Below are 23,277 nucleotides of genomic sequence, written 5' to 3' on the forward strand. Positions count from 1 at the left end.
GACATTATTTCACACATGTGATATCTGAAACTGTTCTTCCTTTACTGCTTTCCTAATCTGAGTATTTATGCGATTTTCCTTCAAAGTGCTCCATTCAGAACGCGCACAGTCAAGCGCTGAACCATTAAATGCAGTATTTCCACCGGTCCCTGAAGGCAGCATAACATGTGGCGGAGGGAATGAAGAACCAATGTCACGTGACAACAAGCCTATATCGGGTTGGTTGGTTCCTTGCTACCTCAGTTCCATTTTTCCCGCAACAAACAAGTCTGAATCCAGAAGCACGTCGGGGCAGTGCGCGGCAAAATGCCTAAACGAGGTTATCCTTTCCCGGAATCATTCTCATCACAATATAAAATACATGTTGGCCAACGGGAGCTGAATCATCACGGTGTCTTTGGGAACAAATACCGACAAGAAATCTATGGTAAGAGCATGCGAACAAGACATGTCGCAGCGCTAACTAATGTTAGCTTCCTGGGTATATACAACCAACGCTAGCTAGTTGTTTGCGTGCGCAACAGTCTCGGACGGGAACATTGTGTTACTAGTGACGTTTTGGCACATTTGGTCATGTTTACAACATAACTACCGCTCTTACTAAGTGAGATGATATGTACTGCAAGTGTCATGTCACTTGTTGGGCCTTAAGTCAGCTAAGTTAGTTACATAACGATATCATTAAAGTCTGAAGCGATTCTCGGAGGAAAAAAAACCTATACTGCCAGCTAGCCTGTGAGATACTACAAAGCAGGCAGGGTGGAGTAGGAGAGAAAAAAATACATTTCTTTACTCCATATAGCTAACAGGTATTAGTTGCTAGATGACAATGCCTGCCAGCCAGTGAGTAACTATAACTTAACCAAACGTATTACCCGTTTCAGTTGCCTTGAATAAACCATAGACAACAACCGCTAAGCTAACGTTAGCTAATTAAAACGTCAGGAGGGTCAGCTGTGTTGTCATGTGTCTGAAAAGGATCATTAATTCACCCAGTGCTTTTTGTCCCACAGAAAAGACTAAGAACTTGCTCTTCAATGGTGCCAAGGCTGTCATGGGAAAAATCTGGGATGTGGATGCAGAGGAGAACTGCACAGAGCCACAGTCCACTGGGCCAGCTGTGACACCTGACTGCAAACAGACACTGTTAAGGGGACAGACACTAATTGGACAAGATGGCAGGCTGACGAGAGCATCCACTGCAGGTGAGCCTGAATGAGAAGGCAGTTGAAAGGGTCGTGATAGACTAGGCAGATTCTAGGCAATAGAAATGGGTAACAAATCAGAAATGGTGACATATGCACAACATAATGAGACAAAACATAAAGAATCTATTCAACATGGACATTGTGCTCATATGTGATTAAAGCACCAATGCTGTTAACGAGTTGCCTTGTATGTCACTGCCTCATCAATCCACTAAAGACAATATGTTGAAACCTGAAACGTCAGAGTGGGATTGACACTAAAGTTGAGTGCTTTGCTAAATGCTCATTAAGTGAACTGTATGTATGTGTGCCTTGTGTCCAGGTGCAGCAGCGGGTCCTACAGGCTGCTGTGTGTGTCAGAAGAGCCAGGGGCCCAGGACGCCATGCTCCCAGTGTGACCGTCTGACCTGCTCCTCCTGCACCCGCCAGTGCTCCAGCTGCTGCAGCCTCTGCTGCTCTGTCTGCACTATTGTAGAGTAAGTCACATTTGGATGTCCCTCTCACCCTGTTTCTGTACGGGCTCAGAAGCCAGCTCAGCTGTTTTTACTTTTTAATCCCCAGCTCCAGAACTGTCATCAGATTCACTTTATAACTAGAGCACCAAGGCATGCCAAGCCTCATTAGTTGTCTGAGGGAAACAAATTCGCCATGAAAAATTAGTTGTTTACTTTGGGTGTATATTATAGGTGGATATTGTTTGGTGAAAACCTTGTATCTCCAAAATGCCACATTTTTCAGGCACTTAGAAAAACAGCCTTGTTTTTAGCTTGATGACAATAAATTTTGGAGTTTATCCAATGGGTTTTGAAAGGGTTTCATAAGCCCAATTGAATCATGCAACAAGAGCGATATGCATCTCTTAACATCCAGCATTTCACCTTTAGAGTTTTACTGGTGACTTTTATTGGTACTTGCACCAAATGCCATAATTAGAATTTAACAAGGTTTAGGGAGTGTTAATAATTTTGCCCCGTCTCACACCTGGCCTCATTTCAGTATCAGATTTACTGTAACTTCCAAGTACAATAAATATAAAGGGATTTGTCTTGGTGACATTGGTGCAGAGACATATTGTCAATGTCATCGTTCATACTGTACATAACGCCACACACAGTACAAGCACAACAGGGCACAACAGGACACAATATATATTTGTATTCAAGCATTGCCTGTTACAGTATTCATACATTAAAGATCAGGGAGTAGGAAATGCACAGAAAATTTGAGATTCTAAGCACAGAGAAAACAGCCCAGGAATGGCTGTAGGAAAGCGGAAAGCACTGTCACTGTGTCTTTTCGAAGAGACTAAGGACACAGGCATGCTGTTAATTCAACATAGCTTAGGGAACTGTCTGGGGGGACCTCAGCAGAACAGGCATTTATGGTATTGATGGCTAGTTTCTATAGTTGCTGATGTCAGACTGTGAACATGACACTTTTCATTACCTCCGCCAAGGAGGTTATGTTTTCGGTGCCGTTTGTTTGTCTGTTAGCAGGATTACGAAAAAACTACTGGCCCGATTTTCATGAAACTTCATGGAAGGGTGTAGCATGGGTCAAGGAAGAACCCATTAAATTTTGGAGCGGATCCGGATCTGACTCACGAACAAGCAATAATAGCACGAACCTTGGCGGAGGTCTGCGCTCTCAGAGTGTCCTTCTAGTTATCATTGCAATGCAGAGAATGAAAGTGTCTGTTTTTGGAAGTTGCTCAAGAGAAGGATTGAGATTGTCGTTCCCATTCCAGTGACTGCACAGTTTTGCATAGGTGCAGCCTGTTTGTTCTTTGTAGAAGTTGGTTACCTTTTGCACATTATCTTGTCTCTTTTCTTCCACAGTTATAGTGGGCGATATGATCAAGTTCTGTGCTGTGGCTGCTCGACATAAAGGAAGACCAACCAGCGAGAGATCAGAGGATTATGCTTGAACACATGTTAGTTTCCTTCTGCATTCACATGAAATAGTACTGAAACTGCATTTTATACCTGTGATTTCTTTTTTTTATCTTGATCCAGATGTTTATTTGTGTATATATGTATTACAATTCAAAAATAACCTAAATAAACTTGAAAGCGTTTTTGTTTATCCAGTTGATGTTGTGACTATCTGTCCCTTTAGTGGATTTATCATATTTTTGATTTATTTAATGGGTCTAGAAAAATTATTGTTGACTACTCCAGCAACAGCGCCTGGGTATCTGAACAAATATTGGAGTCTGTCACTTGCCAAACGTGTTCCCCAACTGTGTCCTCATGTGCGCTGTTGTTAGAAATATCCATCAGCAGATGGCAGCACACATCAAGGACTGATTTAATCCACAAGTTCCTGACCAACTGGGCCATGTTCAGTAGGGTAATACAACAAACCTGCTTTCTCATTGGATGAAATTCTGGTTATATCTCACTGTGCTTAACGAGCATATTTTCCCTTCCATATTGTAAAAAAATTTAGTTTTGACTTGGCTATGATAATGAAATTCCCATCCAGTCACTCTGACTGACCTTGAGAATCTCTGCTATCCAATTTTTGGATTTAAACAAGCATAAGCATAACTAGAGGCTGTAGAGAACCAGGCCTTTGCTGCAGTCCGTCTGGCTACAATTATGCCTACTGGACATGACCTTGAGTTGTAGTCATCACTTTCTCTTGGCTCCAGCTCATCCCCGATGATGCCTGGCTTCAGGGTCATGTATTGTGCGCTGTGAGTAATTGTTCGCAGTGGCGGAAGTCCTCGGCGCGGCTTTACAGAAATCAATCACATGACTTGATATTATAGATATTAGCTTGGATGAGTGGGCTTCCTGGAGCTTATTGGAAATGAGCCTCTGAGCTCTTGAGTCACATCCCGTGCTCAGCGGGCCAGTTGTGGCTCCGGTCTTGGGGGAGCGCTGCAGTTGGTGTCCGAGGGCACCGCTTGATTTCTGGCTGAGTGAACAGACAGCTGCTGGCAAGCAAGGCGTCAAGATGTCTGAACATTTTTTTTTTTATAGATAAGGTTTTTTAAGAACTCAAAGAGCTGGACATGGTACAGTTGTGAGGAAGACATACACTCTTCAAAGGAGTTGCACAGCGTTTGAAGTGCGTGTCACACTCTCAGCCCATTGCCATCCCAGTAAAATATACTACAGAGGGAGCTTAGGCCTCACATGCCTGTCTGTCATCTGAAACACTCACTGACTGAGATATTCATTGTTGGCTTACTAGAAGGACGGATGACAACGCTCGGGGTCCTCTCTGCTCTCTGAACCCCATAATGATGTGATGCGTTAATGTACCCTCAAAATGGGAGCGTGCAGCTGTCCAGGTTTTTCAGCACATCGCCCGTCCCCGACGCTCTAATGACAAAGGTCGCGGGCCCTCGTCTTCTCCTCCCTGCTGCATGCACGGGGAGAGGGGGTCCGCACACCCGCGACCCTCCAGACCGGACCAACTGCGGTCCGCCAGCGGGAGCATGTGGCTTTGTCTTTCACCCATTCTTTTGGGGACCAGCTGTGGCCTGAGTGTTGCGAGCGTCGAGCCCAGTGATGCTGCTGCTATAAATATGCGTCAACGAGTGTGAGTAAGTGACAGCTGTGCAGTGGACCAAGGACACACTGTCTTGGCACTCTCAGGACGAGCCACTCCAAAAAAGGCAACCCCAGTGTGAGAGCACTAGTTGATATGTATTTATGCACTTTTAGCCATTCATACCGCAGTGTATGCAATTCAGATCAAAGTTGTAGATTGTGATCAAGAAGTTAAGTGCTCCTTCAAATCTGGATAAAAAAATGTGTCAAGGGCATTTGCCTCCACTATATTCTCAGGGAGCATTTAACCGTACAACTTGGCAATAATGGTGACTCTTCCTTCTCATCCTTCAGAATTTTTTTTTATTTATTTATTTTTTTACATCAGACTGGATAACTGGATTGTATTACAGTTTATCCCTGGCGGCAATATGATTGTGAATTATCTGGAAGTCCAAAGAATGGCTACACAAATAAGTGGCTTGATAGCCGTGTGTGTGTGTGTGTGTTAATATACATGGAGAGAGAAAAAGAGACAAAAAAACTACCCATGCTTGTGTGTGTGTGCGTTTTCTGCACACCAGCGCATGTGTGACTGTGTTTGTGTGCCCTTTTCAAGTGTGACCACCTGTCTTTTGTTAAGAAATAAATAAATAAACACAGGCCACACCAGCTGTCCCTGGCAGTCCGTCCCTTCAGAGGTCAAGGTCTCCCACCGCTGGCCTTGTGAGGTGGTGGACACTTACAACTTTCCTCTCAACTTCTCTCAAGTACCTCTAAATACACACACACACACACACACACATTAAAAAAACAACAGCAGCAGCCAAACGAGCCGGGCTTTGAGCCTCGGAGAGGAATGTTTTATTACACCATGGAGTTACACTGCACATATCCCAGCTCGTCACCCTGCAGCTAAGCTCTATCACATGGCCCCTGCTTTCCATGTGGAGGTTTTGGTCCGTAAGAAACGCACACACTTCGCACTAGGCAGCGTGAAAGCCCCGGATCCCGTCGGGCAGATGTGAGATGTTGGTGCCAGCGAGCGCTCGGAGGCCTCCTGCGGGGCTGTTTACAGTGCGAGGTGGTCACAGCGGTGCGGAGGGCCCTTATTTACCGCGAGCCGGCCGGGGCTGTTCGGGGTGTTTATGAATGATCTTGGGAGGACATTGTTTTCTTTATGCCGGGGCTGCCTGGCCAGCGCCGCCGTGTCGTCTGTTTGTGCATAAAGTACGTGCTGGGGAGCCGGGCCAGACAATAGACCGGCTGAGCTACTACCCACGCACACAATAGAGCGGTGGGATGAGGCCGAGGTTTGGGGCCGTGGTTTGGGGGCCGAGGGGGTGGAGGTAGGATGGATGGGGGCAGGGTCGGTTGGATGCGGCCCTTGTCTATATGGGGTTCCCAGAACGGGTGTGCTGGGATTGGGGGAGGGTGGTGGGAACCCGAGCCCATCCCTATTGGGATCACATAGCAGAGCAGCTGGATTTCTTTAGTTGTGCAGCGGGGGAATAATTAAAAGTTCTCTCTATAGAAAATGACCAGTGAATTGGCATGAAGTCCCCCAATTAGACACACATATTTGGTATTTGTTTGTTTGCTTACATATACAGTATATGTAGATGAGTTTGAGGCTTGTTGTGTGAGATATATTCATGCTGTAGTTTTAGTTTTAATAATTACACAACAAAGTCAAATGACTTTATTATCCCAGGTTCATCCCCTTTGTGGAGTATTGGCAACAGGTCTGGAACAATGGGAGGCCATCTCTGAAATTGCTCTGTCCTTGAGCTGAGTTTATGGTTTCAATGGGATAGGGCCTGTAAGACCCACAGTATTATCACATTCTGTTGTCTCTGTACACATTGCATTGCTGCCCACACACACCGGCTGGCTGATTGTTGCTGCTGCTGCTCAGACGAGGGCTCTCCTTGAAAACACTGAGGTTGTGTGTGAGAATCTGCTTTTACTTCACTTTCCCCCATGTCTGCTGCACAATGGTTATTTGGATTTAAAGAAGCAAATTCAGTCACGGCTCATCTCATGTTGATGATTACTGATAATTAGATGTGTGGTGTCTGCGGAAGATAAAATATATGATGAAAGACAAAACTATTCACCGAGTGAAAGTGCAAAATGAATGAAATCCACACAGCCACAGAAAGTTGTTCCATTTAATCTATGCATAATCTTAATAAAGACCTAAATCAAGATTGTCACATTTCCACAGCACACACACACAAGCACACTCCAAAAGCGCAAACAAAAAAAATGCACATACAATTATAGATCAAAGTAAATTGACTTAAGATCTAAGCAATGTCAATTCTGCATAAGATTGTCCCCTAATCTCTACACCACTAACACTGAAGCAATTGATTACTATAAAATATACCTTTCTTATTAAAAAATTATATTAAATTCTAATGGCACTTCTACAAATTCTATTAAAAAGATTTTCGTTGACATTTAGAAGCTTTTTTTTTTTTTTACCAAATTAAAATTGAGACAGTCAAATGTTGCACAAGAAGCAATGCAATAATAAATATTTCTCATGATTATACACAATTTCACAGTTGTAACCTGCAGAGGACAAAATTCCAGTATCAGTGTAACCCTACAGTCATTTTTAGACTTAAAGATCATACAGCATGAGTTAGGCAAACAGCCCCCAATCAAGAGTAGCGCTGTTTCCATTTAAGTCATCAATCAAAATCTCAGTGTTTCACATTCAACAGTGACATTAACTGAGGAACAGACTTTGTACGTTCCCAACAGTATTGGCTAATAAAAGCCAAACACAAAAATGCTTGTCTTTCAGTTTAACATGTCCAAAACAGATTTATTAACATAAACATAATGGTCAAATAAATCTCCAAACCTCAATGTAATCTCCCAAAGCAGCAAAAATAAACAGACTTCAAATTTTTCGTTTTGACTGAGCTGATATTTTTGATATGACAGAAAAAAATAGGAACAATAGTTGTGAATAGTTGTGTTTCCACTTCACTGGGCCACTGTTGAGGCGACGTGAGCGTTGCCGCCGCAGTCGAGGGCAAATGTACAGTAATAGAAAAAGGGCTTCTCCAGATGCAACACCTATTAGTGTGTCTACAAGGCACATTCTGTGATCATCCTGGAGGTATAAATAAAGACTGGAAACAATAAACAGAAACAATTCTTTACATATCGTTAGTTTCTACCTCTGTACACATGTACATTAGAGAATAATCAATTCAACTGCACCACATAAGAAATGTTCCTTTTTTTTAAAAAAACGGAGACAACGGTTAAGTGACAAAATCTACATTCCTGTGTGTTCTGATTGAAATATCATAGGCTATCAACACTACACAACATCTATGTATCTGAAAAAACTCACATTTCATGAAACACTGACTATTTCATGATAGAAACGGTGGACTTTTTTTAAAAGACGACTAACCAAAGTGATTAAATTCTCTGGGCATCTGCAAAGGGTTGATGCCAGTGCTGCAACAAGAATGTTTGTGCAAGTGAACGGAGAAACCGAATCATTTCTCATAAGATTACATTGCAAACCCCCATCCAAACCGCTCTAATGCCGACTACAGGTTAGGGAACAGAATGAAACAGATTGCATGCAATTTTTTGAGAGAAATGGTTCGGTTCCTTCTTGACAGACGACTCATTCCAAACGCTAAGACATGAAAACACCTATGAATCACATGTTAATTCATTTGTATGTCGTGAAAGGAGTCTTGGTGATTAATGAGAAAGACTTAAAAAAAAAAAAATCATTAAAGGGGATTATGCTGAAATGGACAGGTAGTCAACACCTACATCTGACTTCCATTGTTACAAAGTTTTCCCACAAGTCAGGGTTGCCACAAATATTCTCCAACTTAAGTTTGTTTTTTGTTTTTTCAAAATCTAGCCGTGAAGACACTTGGAAAGCAACACTCTGATCAATTCAGATATTCCCTTGATAGATGTGCAATCAAATCACCGTTGTATCTCCTCCATGTGGAAGAACAATGAAGCACTTATCTATTGCATGCTGGGATAGGGGGCTGCTCTTTGATGCCTCCAGACAATACACCTGTTTACAGTCTCCCTGGTCTCCCTTCGCTAAATACATTTCTCGCATTCCAATGGCTCCATTCAATACAGAAAAGTGCAAAGAGAGACTCGCGGTGCCTTTTCTCCCCACAGCTAGGAGAGAGATACACAATGATCCCTTGAGAACTACCTGGGACTTGGGGGAACAATGGCGGTATTGTCTGGTTTCTATAGGTAGCCTGTGCCGTATCAGTGTGGCTGTGCTTGTGAACAACTGTTCCCTCTGGCAGAACAGCAGTCGTAGCGGTATTAACAGTTCTGATTTGTAGCGAGGCGGAGTCCAATCAAGCTTTGAATATGGAAGAGGAACCAAAACTCTCTGGGGAAGACATGACACTCTGAGCGAAGAGACTGCAGCCTTAATAAGACACCTGGCTTTCTCAACCTTACGTGTGATCTAACACGGAAAACAAACAGTTTGATAAATAGAATATATATTTACATTAAATATACAAATAGTAAGAAATAGCAGCCTAGACAATAGTGTTGAAACTATATGCATGCTAAAAACAAGTGCTTCTCTATGTTCCATGTGACAAATCTTGAATACTCCGCAGAGGTTTCTATGTGGTATATTAAAATACAATTACAGTAACTCGATTTGCACAGCGAAAAATGAACAGACAGCCCCAATACCAGTGAAAGAGTACCAAGATAGCCAGGCAAGACGTGATGTCTTTCAAGCTTATAGAAATAAGATCACACCTATAGTAAACCCTGAACCAAGTCAAACTAATAAATAATTGTGATCAAGTCTTCTCAGGACAGATTAAACAAATATCATGAGCTTTTAGTGCTACTCCCCTGGTAAGAATCCATATCGCATCTAAGTGAACGCCGACAGAGAAGAAATCCATTTCACTGCTCTGAAGCAAAACATTTTGCCCAAAGATCCTTCCAAGAGCCACCAAAAGGCTCAAGCTCCAACTTCATCAGTAGTATCTTACACACAGACAATAAGAAGATATGATAATACGAAAAAAAAAGTTAATTCAAAGAAAGAAAGACAAACTCAGATTCAGCTGCGGGCAACGAAGCAGAGCTTTGATGAACAAACAGTGCTACCAATAGACGTCTACAGTAACCCATCCATAATAACTGAGGCACCTCTCTCCCTCTGCCCCTCCCTGCCTGCCAAGGGCATGCCCTAAACACTTTGTCAATTCACCTCTCTTTTATACTGCTGCCATACCAGGAAATAACAAGGTAATTTACTGGGAACTATTTGCTTTCAATCAGAAGGAGTCAATAAACATTTAATTGACAAGAGCTTGATTTACATACATTTATTACATTCTCGTAAATTATTTAATTAAGGACACTCATGGATCAATTGACATTCCAGTGCAGACAACTACCTTTGTTACCACCTGGTATTTGGACACTTTGCAAAGAGAGATTTTTTAAAAAAGGCCCAAAGACTTGCTGAATTTGACAAGAAGGCATGGCAATGAATCCTATTCTTGCTTAAGTACACTAGGTGAAGTGTTAAGAATTTCAGTAGGCACCAATGTTACAGGCATTAGCTGTAGCTATCTTTTATCTTCATAATAACTACTCTCCATCGTCCCTCTGATTATACAGCTTCTTTAAAGTTGTAATTAGAAGGCCATTCCTTCGATATGTGCTCACTTGGATTAGCAACAAAAGATCAGGTAACTGGCTGAGGCAAAAAAAAAAATAAAAATGTTGGTGATTCATGGTGAAAATTAACGTATGATGGTCTGTTTGCCTTCCATTCTGAAGATCATAAAACTGTAACCAACTTCATTTCAACCAAAACAAAATTCTACTTCCAAGAAAGAAACAAAAAAATCTTACTTCCAGTAGTCAAACTTCATTAATTTTGCTGCCTTATGATAGTTTACTTGTTAAGGACTACACAAATCTCAAAATAAATAATGTAGGAGTTAAAAAAATCATATATTGCTACTCACGGACGGTTCTGTTCTCCCATGTGCACAAATAAAGTCTCATTCACTCAGACGATTGTATTAACATACGTTAGCATTAACTATCATCCATTTGCCCATAAGGTATGAACAAAGGAAGCCTTTCTTTCAGCAAATATACTCCTCACTAAACTCAACAGATTGACACTAACAAGACAGAAATAAACAAGTGCATCATCTGATTTGTTCGACACCTTCGACACAGATCCAGCTGGAGTTTCACAGCACCCATGTTAGTCTTACAGCCTGTGCACCTTCAACTGTCTGCCTCTGACCATCAGGTATGCCTCTGACATAGCTCAGCACAGAAAACACTTCCAGTTTTTAAGTTGCTACATCTTTAACTTGAGAAATGCCACATGGGGTAGAATTCCAAAAGGATTTGTCTCCAACAAACTGTCAACGTGTGTATACTAACGGGAAAACTGTTCAGTAGTAGTACTCAGTATATGAAAAGACAAACTGTGTCTTATGTCATGGCACTGGTGAGAGGTGTGTTTTATCCAATGGCGAGAGTCTTGACAAGGCCACAGTGAAACTTTCGGATGTGGCGGTAGAGGTCCCCAGACTGGGTGAAGCGGCGCTCGCACCACTTGCAAGCGTGAGGTTTCTCCCGCGTGTGAACCACAGCGTGCCGACTCAAGTTATGGGAGTACTGGAAGCTCTTGCCGCACTGGCCGCAGGTGTATGGCTTCTCGCCCGAGTGCGTGCGCTCGTGCCGCTTAAGGGTGTACATGCAGGAGAAGGTCTTGCCGCACTGCGAGCAGGTGGGAACCGAGCCGTCGGGCGACAGCTTGGAGCGCGCGCCGTCCTTCTCGCGGAAGTGCGAGCTGAGGTGCAGTTGCAGCACGTGGGGGCTGGGGAAGACTTTGCTGCAGAGGGGGCACACACACACCTGTTGCCCCGGGGGCAGGAGCACCCCGCTGGAGGTGGAGATGTCTGAGGAGGCCAAGTCGTCCTCCTCCTCCTCCTCGCTGTCCCCCAGCAGCCTACCCCTCCTCTCTTCGCCCTCCCTGCCTGGGGCGCCCTCCCTCCCCCTGCAGGCCTCCCCCTCCTCCTCCATCAGGTCCTCCTCCTGGGAGAGCAGGGCGGCTGTGGAGCCGTTGTTGCCTGGGAAGAGGGCAGCGAACCCTGTCACCACTGAGCTCCTGGCACTATTCCCAAAGCGCTGGCTCTCCGGGCTCATCGGCTCACTGTCCTCCTGCTCTGACAGCAAGTCGTGTTCGTCTTTAACAAGTGGCTCAGTGCCCTGCTGCTGGCTGTCGAGGGCCAGCTGTCCCGAGACGTAGGAGGGGTGTAAGGGATCTCTGCTAGACAGAGGCTTGAAAGACAAATCCAGTGCACAGTCCATGTCATCTGAAGCCCGGGACCTCTGGGACAGCGATACGGTGGAACTACTGACATCAGCTTTTGTTTTTCCAGCTGTTTGGACGCAGGGCTCGGCCTCTGCTGACACATAATTGACACCTACAAGGTCCGGGGACCTGCCAGAGTGACCGTTTGCCTTCTGCCTGCTCTGCGCAGACCTATCACAATCTGTGACAGCCAGCCTGACTTCGCTGTTGTCCATGTCAAACTCTTCTGCCGGGGGGGCCCTGTGGAGCCCCGGAGCCTGCGTCTGGGGCTGTCGCCGGCCGAGCTGCTTACTGTGCAGCTCGCCATCTGAGGAATTCTCCCTGTCCAGACAGCCCAGTCCTAGACCCTCGCCCGTCTTTTCATCCAGGGGGCAAAGTTCCTTATCTTTAAGCTTGCCTTTACACACTTTCACTATATCATACATGTGGAGGTAACTGGCCGCTGCCAGGACATCCTCCACCGGCAGAGTGCTGAATTCCAACTTCCCCTCATACATAAATTCAAGGAGCAGACTGAAAGCCGGGGCTGTCACAATGTCACTGTTGAGATGCACAACGTCCCTTTTGTCTAGCTGGTCCCTGTAGAAGAGATGGAAGTACATGCTGCAGGAGGCCAGCACGGCTCTGTGCGCTTTGAATCGAGCCTCCCCGACAAGAACAGTGCAGTCACAGAGGAAACCTTGGTGACGCTGCTGACTCAGACACTGCAGCAACTGGCGGCTATGGTCTGGGAACTCCATTCTTCCTTCATAACCTGATGAAAAACAGGAAAAACAGGATACTGAATAAACGAAATGCAGCCATTTAGAGGGCGCCGCGGAGTAAGCGACGCATAGGCGTTCAGAGGCAAATACGAAGTAACCAAACCCAGAGAGAATGTGGGGAACAACTTCAGCTAATCGTTCCCTTGTCGCAAATTGTTTAAAAGTGGCAACAAATACATTTACCATACATTAAACCTCTCGTGTTTACAAATGCGAAATGTGAAAGTGAATAAAATCATTCCCAATTTCAAACAGAATTAGAAGTTATTTAGGAGGCAGCAATTGAGCAGGATTTCAGTATTACCCAAAGGGTTTAATCAATAACTTTATCCAACTAGACAACAAACCTAAATTCTACTCTCGTCCCAGTGGTGCAGGATACGCTTTGCTGCGCTCATCCACCCTTGAATCACGATGTAAACGGATGCTTCTCCAATTATCAAAAGTATTCCGGTTAGTAGTAGTCAGCCTACTTTTTGCGCTTCCCGTGGAAAATGCGAAAACTGACGCACCGGCGTTTCCACACGCACACAAAAACGACGGTGTTTACAGAACAATCAAGCGGGGCTGTGAATGATACCACTCGCCCATCGGGGAAGGCTAACGTACAAAAAAAAAACACACAAAAAAAAAAAAACACTAAGAGCAGAGGAGAGTGAGTAAACTGGTGCTCTGTTTGCTAATTACACTGCAAGCTGTGGAGTCAGCTGCTCTGACATCACCGCAATGGAAACGCTACCTCCAGCTGTGCTCCTCTTTATGCCATATGTTAACTCCGAGCCAGGCAGTCCAAAAAAGACACACAACTTATTATACGAGTAGATTTATAAGTGTCACAAGATTACACGGCATATTCAACTTTTTATCGGCTGATTTATTCTGGGAGGCCAAAGCAAAACTGCACCCGATAAACCGCCGATGAGAATAAGACGCCTTGTGGCCCTTTACGCACTGATCAGACAGACACGCACAACAGAGAGATATTTGTTTAAAGAGGTCCATTCTAATTAGTAAAAGCCGGGATTAAATAAATAAATAAATAAATAAAACTGCAATGATTCTGGATAAGTTTGATGTTTGATGCCCAGTGTGCAGTAGTATAATTTTGCGCGCAGTAGTTAGGTTATTTTAAAGGAAAGGGAAAAGTGCAAGCAGGAGACAGGGGGGCCAAGGGCGCAGTAAAACGAGCTCCATGTCCGTGTTGGGAAACGCATTGCTGGGAGCCTTTTAAACAGCAGAGGAACTCACAGCAAAGCCAACTGCGCTGAACGAAGCGGCGAGGGGACACTCTTAACTTTCGCTTTCTCCGTTTCTATAGACAAAAAACACAACACTTACATGTATTTCCCCCGCGGTTCGTCGTGTGTTTTTTTCCTACACGCTCCGACGTCCTTTCATGATGTGCGGCCAGATGTTCGCTTCTCCTTGTCGTTTCTTGAGCTTCAGTCCGACCCTGGCAAGGCAGGCTGCACTCAGCGCTGCTGTGTGTCAAGCAGGTTGATAATGGCACAAGTCTCGCGATAACGCCGGCCACAATAAGTTCTGTACTACTCCGTGAATTCACACAGTGGCAGCAAGTAGCAGAGTACATTGGGAACCGTCCATTGGATGCCTTATTAAAACACCTGTCCTGAATAGGGGCGTCTGTTCACAAAATACTGAGGTGTGGCAAAGTGTTGGTGGCAAAACTTTTAAACTCGCTTATATCGACTAAATATATGGGGATACGTGGAGCGATTATTGATGACTGAGAAGATATTAATTATTAGACATAGGGCACCAAACGCACAAGTCTTAGGGAAACATTGCCCCCCGATTGGATTTTTTTTTTAAATATGGCTTTCAATACATTTCTGGCTATTTTTGCTTGATCTTTACTATCCATTATACTGATACAAACTACGAGATTTAAATGTGTTGATATATGGAGAGGATGTAATTTCCTCTTTGCTCTTTCCCTAGTATGCTTAGAGGAAATGTTTCAAGATAATGAGATTTTATTACTCTACTATCCAAATCCAAAAGGTAAATTACCTTTTACAGTGTTCCTAGAATTGTCTATCGTTTTACATCTGCTATGGATAAGACACACCTTAGTTTGCCTAACAGTATTTCTCACTGATGAGGGATTTGTGTCTCTACAGGTATCTAGACTGATTCAAGCAAAATACATTGTGCATTCTGATTTCTTAGTGGGTGTGTGGGTTATTGGCAACTTATAAGAACTGCTCTCTCTAATCCTGCTTTGGGAGGTGGAATTTCCTGGCACCAAATCACCCAGTGCCTTTGTTTCTCCAGAGCACATCCATCCCTGGGGCTGTTATATAGTTTCGATTGTCTCTATGGCCCATTAGATAGGGAATGATGTTGATTTCCAAAGACAAAGCCTTTAAAAGAAAAAAAAAAGATGTCACAAATGTGTTTAACTAACTGAATTTGGCACAATGTCATAAACATCTCCCTTCAGATCCTCAAAATAGGCCAATAGAGGGAATGTGTGTGTGTTCTGTAATTGTTGAAGCTTGAGATGGCGGCACAGCGGAGAAACAGGGGCTTGAGGTTGCAGCTGCTCATCTTATGCCCCCCCCCCACCCCTCCCCTCCTGTCCCTCCCTGTGCTCCCCCAACTGCCTCAGTCACCTTTGCCCTGTGTTCCAGCTGTCGTGTGTTTTGAAAGGGCCATTTGCAGCTCCTCACAGCCCCCTGACACAGAGGGGAATGAGCAATGTGACGGGAGACGGCAGCCACTGGTCGGAAGGGGCCACTGGCTGGGATTCTTATCCACTTACTGCTTTATTCCATTTTTAGTCTGGCTGTTACCATTACGCAGGGTGGATGTCTGTCTCGACCCGTGTCCAGATGATCATAAGCAACAACTTGCCTCTGCCTTTGCGTTCTCTCCTCTAAATAAAATAAGTTATTTCCCTTCGCTTGTTCTAACAGCTTAATTGGACGCTAGTAGATTAATGGTTTCTTGAACAAGTAACTTATGAAGGGCCTCAGAATGATGGATGACTGCATACTCATCGCAAAACACCAGCAAACAAAATGTTTGGATGCGGAAGCTTCTGGTGTGTGTGTGTGTGTGTGTGTGTGTGCCATATGAAAAAACAATTTGCCATTCAGCACACACACACACACACACACACACACAATCCATGCAGGAGCGAGCTATGTGGATAAGAATTGGACCAGTGGCCCTGTGTTTCCCTGGCCTGGCAAGCGCAGGCGCCCAGTAGAGGAGGGGTGTGTGTTCACAGGGCAAGACAAAGCAGTGGTTGTGCCCGGGGACCGTGGCCTCAGAGAGAGAGGCTCAGCCCGGTGAAGGTTCTCACACACAAGAAAAAAGATAGAGAGAGAGAGCGAGAGAGAGGGAGGGAGGGAGGGAGAGAGAATGAGAGTGGGGGTAGTGGGGAGGGGGCGCGAGAGAGAGAGAACACTTCCTGGAGGTTCATTCTTCCTCTCTGCAATCATCAATGGCATTCTCCCCCTGACCCACTCCTCTCTCAGACAAACAAAAGGCCCCGCATTCCAGTGTAGCCTGACCAGCCAGCCAGCCAGCCAGCCAGCCAGCCAGCCAGCCAGCCAGCCAGCCAGCCAGCCAGCCAGCCAACCAGCCAGCCACAGTCGAACCACATCTCTCTTCCCACTGGACCAGTGGTCTCATCACAGGGACGGCCAGCACTGAGCTGACTGTCTGAGGATGCTTTTAATGCCTTCTGGAGCTTTTGGTCTTGTGGTTATTGGAAGTTCTTCAACAAGATTAACTTGATTAATCAGGTACAACAGTTGTTGGTTTTTCGTTTTGCCGTTTTACCGAGATTTATCAGCCTCATGGTACAGGAGGTACAAGTCATCAGTAAACACCTGCAAAAACAGATATTTTCTCCTTATCTTGAAAAGTTGTTTTCCATAAACCTCAGGAATTCAGTAAAGAGAATTATTGAAAAATGGTGGCTTCTTTGTTTTTTTTTTCAAATAAAAAATGTCCCTGGTCTGTGATGTGTTTTTGTCCTGAACTTTTTTGGTGCTGTGGGTATAGCTGCATAACAGGTGGATTATATCCCAGACAATAATGAAACTGTGCTAATAACATTGCACTCTAGGCTCCTGGAGATGCTGCATTGGTAAAGCTGCCCCATCCCCCTCCTTGTTAGCCTCCCCCCACCCCCCACCCCGCCATTCTGTGTCTAATTGTCTCTACCACGTATCGTCTATTCTCCTGTAACCCACTGCAGACTTTCCAACTAATATTGAAATCAATAGTCCATCTCAGATAATTAAGTTCTGCCCTCCGCCTGTTATATTCTAGACAGATAATGCAAGAAGACAAGAAAAGAGATCAGATGGATCTTTGACAGGAAAGACATTATATCATTTTAGCCAGTGGTGAGCTGACAAACTGAATGGAAGAACTCTGAAGCAGACTGCGCTCTCACTATTGTGGCTTTGAACCCGCAGGACACATCAACAACACAACAGACTAGACACACTCATCACCGGGCCAGAGACAGCCGAGCAGGAGGAGGAGGAGGAGGAGGTATGGAGGAGGAGGAGGAGGAGGGCACCGCTGAAAAACAACAACAGTAGTTATGGGATACCCTCGGTCAGCCCTGTTTGTATGACAGGAACAGCTTGGCAAGGTTGAAGCATAGTAGCAGTGAGGAACACATTACAGCGCAAGTGACAAAGAGGGGAAATGGCAAGAGAAGAGGCTGCGAGGCAGAGGGCAGAGGTCAATACGTTTTTCATCAAGAAGAGAGCACTGGCAGCTGCCCCCGCTATCCTGTCCTTGTAATACTATTTATCATTTCTTACACAACTTCTCACTGAAAATGTCCAAACAATATTCTGTTTGTATTCTTGTATTTTTATGTGATACGTGTTTGTAATATGTCACACTTGTACCAAAATGGCTGATTTACATTAAGTAATCTGATACAACAGTCTATTTTATGCTTACAGATAAAAAGACATTAATAGGGTATCTTTCTTACTATAGAATAATAGTAATCTATGACAAATTTTAAAAGGATACTTTACAAATATCACAGCATAACTGCCTATAGGAACATTATGGGGATTTTATTGTGATACCATAGGACAGAGGTTCCCTAACTTTTTCACGTCAAGGACCCCCAAATAGATACACTTTAGACCCAGTCCCCCCCCCCCCCCCCCCCCCATTTGATAAAACTTTGCCCCAAGTAACGCCATTTCAGAAGATTTTCTTGTTGGATATGACTTTACATTACTGTCTATACTGTAGGTGGCGAGGTACCAGTGGAGAAAGTGAAACCAAAATAGTCAAATCAAAATAGTCATTCTTGTACATTCTCTCGCTGTGCTTGTTCTAATGGAGGAAATAACAGTGATATCAAACTATTCCCCATTTAACTGGGGACCCCCCTGGAACCCCTTCAAGGACCCCAGTGGTCCCTGGACCCCACTTTGGGAACCACTGCCACATGAGATAATGAAAACATCATAAAGTACAATAAAGCCACTATAAACTCTACTGAACACCACAGACACACTTTAAATCCCTATAGGAACATTATAGGGATATTATAGGGATTTTTCAATGGGGCGACGACAGCCTACGCCTACCGTGAATCTTAGCCGAGTCGGCGCTAGGACCCGGGAGAACAGTTTGCCACAGAGGCATTGCAGACAGCGCGTTTGGGAGGTGTAGTGGAAGAAAGGCAAGAGAAACGGAGTAAATGAGAGCACTTTTGTCCAGATTGTTGAAGGACTTATCAACTAAATAAATCGCCGAAACAGCTTACTATAATGAAACGGACACATTGTTGAATTCCTGTCCAGGTAAATGCCCGCGTTTCCTTCGCATGGTTAACTACAAGAGGTCGACAGCTAGACTGGGTAGGTCCCCATTGTACTACATGGGATGCGGTTATTCTCACCCAAGCTGCCCTACTAGGCCCCATATCCTTTCTATCGCTAAATGCAAACCTGAAACGAGGTACTTTCCTGACTTGAGTTTGTTGTGTAAGTTATTTTGCACGAAAGGCACGGGTACATAAGCGCTCCATAGTAGATTAACGCGTTGTTGTTTTTCATAAACAGTAGTGAATCTTCTCAAATGTTAACCATTCATTTTTGACAATGACCACTTTGAAACACAGCCCTCAGGCCAAAATATCTACTGTCATGTTACTTAAAACGGTTCACTTCCACGAGAAAGTTATTTTTACTTCTGCTTCTTGGCATAGTAGGCAAATGAAAACAATGAGCTGAAGTGTGCAACAAGAGTGCAACCCATTCATTGTTATGAACTACCACAGCGTTTGTTTACTTGTTTGTGTGAGCCCCATATTGGCAGACAAGCTAATTTTAACCTGAGTTGATAGCTTACCAATGTACCTATATGTGAAAACGTGTTGTTTTGACCCACTTACAAACAGCTAGACTGATGCAAAGTTGCACATCTTTGTTGTGACTGGTTGTCAGTTGCAGTGGTTCCCAAAGTGGGGTTTGGGGGCCCTTCAGGGGTCCATAGTGGGGCTACCAGGGAGGTCCCAAGCAAAATGTGGAACAGTGTTATTTCTCTATTATTTCACTCTTTAGAAGTCAGTGCAATGAGAGAATGCATGTGGATGACTTATGGTCATAAGTTTCACTGTCCTCACTGTTATCACCCCACCTGTGGTGATGACAGTTATGTAATTCTATACTACATTTTTTATTGAACAACAGATATTTTCTCAGGCTTCTTTGTGACAAAATCTCATCAATTCGGAGTCTGTGGTCTAAAGCTTGTGGATGAGGGAGAGAAAGTTTGGGAATCCCCTGGTCTGCTGCACTGACCGGATGCCACACTGACAGTTCAGGTCAGATGGACATACAGCATGCAAAGCCATTATCTCCAACTTGTTGAGTTCACTGCTTTTCTTTTTTCTTAGGAGACACACCTCATTTAATAGATGTTGTTAATGTCTGTATACCCCCCCTATAGTTGCTATCATTGTCAGTGAGTACTTCAAGATGCTCAAATAGTTCTGTATTTCTCAGATAACGATTCTCTGCTTTCCCCCATCTCCCAGGTGTTATGTGTGCATGTACAATCTGCAAAGAGTAAAATAATCATTTTGTCCCTGGGCACGTTGTACCCGTTATGCCTTTGGTGTCAACATGCTGTTTTTTTTATCAGTCATGAGACTACGTCTGTCCACTGTGCGTACGTGGGGGGACTTGGCATGTGACAGAGGGAAGACGCAACAAGCTGGCGTAATGATGCAGCCGGTTACTGTTTGGCCCTCCCTGTTCTATTTCGAAAATGCCAGTCACCTCCCACCCTCCCCTCCCCATCCCCTCGCAGCCCTGTTGACGCAAATGTGCCACCAGTTGCATGCAGAATCTGAGGAATGTTGTTTGAAATTTGCCCCGTACACAGTCAGACTTATTGTGCCCGTCCCAAGGCTCGTGCGCCACAGGAGTTAAGATGTGTTATCGCTGTGAAGGATACGCATGATGCTGGACCACCGTCGGCACCACATGACTGTCCTCGTCTGTCTCTGTGTCACAGCGCTGGTGAACACCACACGGCCTAAAATACCTAGTGCTTCATTCGACTTGTTTACTTATCTTTCAAGTCACCAGCCAAGTGATTAGAGTAGATTGGAGGCACGACTGTCATGAAAGATTCACAATCCTGTAACAAGCGAATGTGCTCCGCAGGAGATCAGGAGGCCGCTGAAGTCTAGCACCCAGTATCAGGCCTTCACACTTCTCTTTCTCTTTTACTCTGTCTGCTATCCACATCCTGCTATCAAGTCTAGCTTTGTACCCTTTCTTGAACTTTGTTTTTTTTGTTGGTTTATCTGATCCAACATGAATACTGAATTATTGTGTGTTGTGGTGAGTTGGTTTGTATCCTCCTTTTTGTTTTGATAAATGGGCGACAGATTTAAGAGTATGCTTGCCTCTTTGCTTTGTATGGATCTCCAAAAGCAAACCTACAACAGCGTTAACATGAGCCATCTGGATCTTAGAGGTTGCTGTTCAATTCATCACACGGGATCGGAGCCCTGATCCTAGTTGGCTTGCAAGATTACAGTAGCTGTGGTGCGATGTTGAACTACACGTACCCACAATATTCTTATCATTAGTGCTGCGTTTTCAAGGAACTTGAAACGGGAACTTTGCAGTGTGTGGTTGATAATACTAGTATTGGTTCCATCATGGCTTTTGAACGCAAACCAAGTGACACTGAAGGGAGTATTATCAAGCAAATAGTGAGTGCGCTTGGTGTTCTCATCCTTTGAACAGTTTTACATGTTTGAGACCCATGGTCCACATCACAACTGCAACCCAGCTGCGTATTCTCCAGGTTACCCTAGCAGCGGCAGAAAATCACGCAAATAGAATCTCCTATCCATCTATCTGTGCTGAAGGAAGCAGTGGTGTGATGTCGGCCTGATTTTCTGCTTCCTGCTGTAAACACATGGGACTGTCCTCTTTGGCCCAGTGACTGGCTCGGTGTGTGGCATCTTTGCTGCATGACACTGATTTGCATTGAATGGGGTGGCCCCCGGAGCCAGAGCCAGAATGATGAATGATTGAAAGCTGGACTGACAGCAGGGCAGGCAGGCAGGCGGCGGCCCAGAGGCCTTAGGACCATGTGACCCGCTGTCAGGGTACTGGGTTCATTCAGTGGCTGCTGGCTGCAGTGCTGGCAGCAGCCCAGCTTTTCCACACAGGCCGCAGTAGCAACAGGTCGCTCCCATTAAAACAGCAGCGCTCTGTTGTGGCTCCAGAGCCGGCCTTGTGCATGTGTTGCTTTTTTGGCTGTGGTGTGTGTGCGCTGGAGCTTGTTTGTGTGATGTATCCCAATGTGTATATAATGTGTGCGTGTCTGTGTCAGAGAGTACACACTAAGATGCCAAGGGGCTCCAACGGTTTGTGTGATCCTAGTTTGAATTGCACTCAGTGTGCTTTCCAAATCCCTCTCCGAGATCCTCCCAACAACGACTGTGTGACACAAGTACCACACACCCAGTGCAATAAACAAAAACACTGGGCAAAAATAACCTTGCTTTCATAAACTCACTTCTACTCATTGAGAGAAATGAGCTGAATGGCAGTTGAAGGCACGTTGATAGATTATTCAGTGACGGATGTATTTGGGCTCGGGGCTGTGTTGGATATGACTGACTCCTAGTCTGTCAATAGCCCCATCCACTTCCTGTTGTTGTCCCCACCAGTAAGCTGGATGAGGCCACTCTAACAGAGCTCTCTTTTGATGGCCTCACTCCGATGGAGCTGCGGCAGGCAAATTGATTTCAGTCGATGGTCAGAGATCGCCTGGTGCGGTATGTGACATTTGTATTAAAAAGCATGGCAATTGATTGTTTTTTGCTTCTGCCTTGCATTCAAAGCCGTCTTTATTTGATGAGGAAGTGCTGAATGAATCAAAAGGTCAAGCATTTGGTTGTGGTAGCCTACAGGTTTGTAACACATTTAATTGCTGAATGACTGAATTCGTTTGGTGTAGATCAGATGACTGTCATTGCAGTCTAATCCTGTCTCACATACAATCTTATTTGAATTTCAACGGGTAAAACTACTGCCATAGCTTTGATCATTTCTCATACATCTCTCACACTGTGGTTCATGGCAAAGTTAGCAGCATATTCTCCACTAACTGGACCACAGAGTACTAGGATCTGCTAGTTTCCATTGCCTCTCCTCTGTGTTGACCCGAAGGTTAATATTCAGACAAGAGGAAAGAAAATCTTTCACCTCAATACGGGGCTAATTTTTACTCTTCTTCACCTAATAGGTAACCACCATTGAGAAGGCAGCTCCAAACCGCGGGCCCCAGTCTCCAGGCTCCTGCACTGGGCTGAGTGAAGGACACTTGGGGAACGAAGCTGTATCTCTCCCTGTAGGAATCCTGGATCCTCCACCCTGCTCACCAACATGACCAATGTGGTGATTGTCAAGGAGGGATGGCTGCATAAAAGAGGTGAATGACCGGATTAAAAAGTTGTCATTAAAACAGTGTTCGATAGTTCGAGATAGTTTCAATTTGATATTAGTTTGAAAGAGTTTTCTTATTTTATCATAATTTTCAAGTCTAAGGTCTGCATTTGAACCTATTCAGTTAGAGGCAGAATGGCAGTAAGGTAAACACTGGCACTACCTGTTCCTCATTATTCATATGCTATGGTTCCTTTATGCATTGTTTATTTAAAAAAAAAGTGTAGTACATGCATCAGTGTGCAGTGAAACCTCATGTACCAGAAATGTCAGCTGTCCAAACTGACTGGGTAACCAAACTGGCACAGCGCACAAAATATGTAGAGTCTAAAATATATGAATTATGCATAGATTTCAAAATAGCTTAAATGCATTTAAACTGAAAAATCA

The 23,277-nt window shown here is 44.4% G+C and overlaps 3 protein-coding genes across 4 annotated transcripts in view; 2 read left to right on the plus strand and 1 right to left on the minus strand.

Moving 5' to 3' along the window:
- The first annotated feature begins 261 nt into the window (after positions 1-261).
- Positions 262-3,293, plus strand: siva1 (SIVA1, apoptosis-inducing factor). Its single transcript, XM_071900263.2, has 4 exons — positions 262-427; positions 1,014-1,205; positions 1,531-1,684; positions 3,047-3,293. The coding sequence occupies exons 1-4, from the start codon at positions 307-309 to the stop codon at positions 3,093-3,095; spliced, it is 516 nt and encodes a 171-aa protein (XP_071756364.1). The 5' UTR covers positions 262-306; the 3' UTR covers positions 3,096-3,293.
- Positions 3,294-6,887: 3,594 nt separating this feature from the next.
- Positions 6,888-14,348, minus strand: zbtb42 (zinc finger and BTB domain containing 42). The gene is made up of 2 exons (XM_071899656.2): positions 14,225-14,348; positions 6,888-12,876 (listed from the first exon to the last, which is right to left on the minus strand). The coding sequence occupies exon 2, from the start codon at positions 12,860-12,862 to the stop codon at positions 11,267-11,269; it is 1,596 nt and encodes a 531-aa protein (XP_071755757.1). The 5' UTR covers positions 12,863-12,876; positions 14,225-14,348; the 3' UTR covers positions 6,888-11,266.
- A 4,225-nt stretch (positions 14,349-18,573) lies between these two features.
- The window catches only part of akt1 (v-akt murine thymoma viral oncogene homolog 1), a 31,521-nt gene continuing 26,817 nt past the window's right edge, over positions 18,574-23,277 (plus strand). The window contains exons 1-2 of one of the 2 annotated variants that reach the window (XM_078289390.1): positions 18,574-18,711; positions 22,688-22,873. In XM_078289390.1, the coding sequence (XP_078145516.1) occupies positions 22,828-22,873 (46 nt within the window). In that variant the 5' untranslated portion in view covers positions 18,574-18,711; positions 22,688-22,827. Of the gene's footprint in view, positions 18,769-22,687; positions 22,874-23,277 lie in introns of both variants that reach the window. The other variant, XM_071899322.2, reaches the window with a different exon arrangement.

Source organism: Centroberyx gerrardi, chromosome 17 (genome assembly GCF_048128805.1).
Source record: "Centroberyx gerrardi isolate f3 chromosome 17, fCenGer3.hap1.cur.20231027, whole genome shotgun sequence".
NCBI lineage: Eukaryota > Metazoa > Chordata > Actinopteri > Beryciformes > Berycidae > Centroberyx > Centroberyx gerrardi.

Coding starts and splice junctions, on each gene's coding strand:
- zbtb42 (XM_071899656.2), bottom strand. CDS start 12,862: ATGGAGTTCCCAGACCATAGCCGCCAGTTGCTGCAGTGTCTGAGTCAG.
- siva1 (XM_071900263.2), top strand. CDS start 307: ATGCCTAAACGAGGTTATCCTTTCCCGGAATCATTCTCATCACAATAT. Junction 1,206..1,530: donor GACGAGAGCATCCACTGCAG/GTGAGCCTGAAT, acceptor CCTTGTGTCCAG/GTGCAGCAGCGGGTCCTACA. Junction 1,685..3,046: donor TCTGTCTGCACTATTGTAGA/GTAAGTCACATT, acceptor TTTCTTCCACAG/TTATAGTGGGCGATATGATC.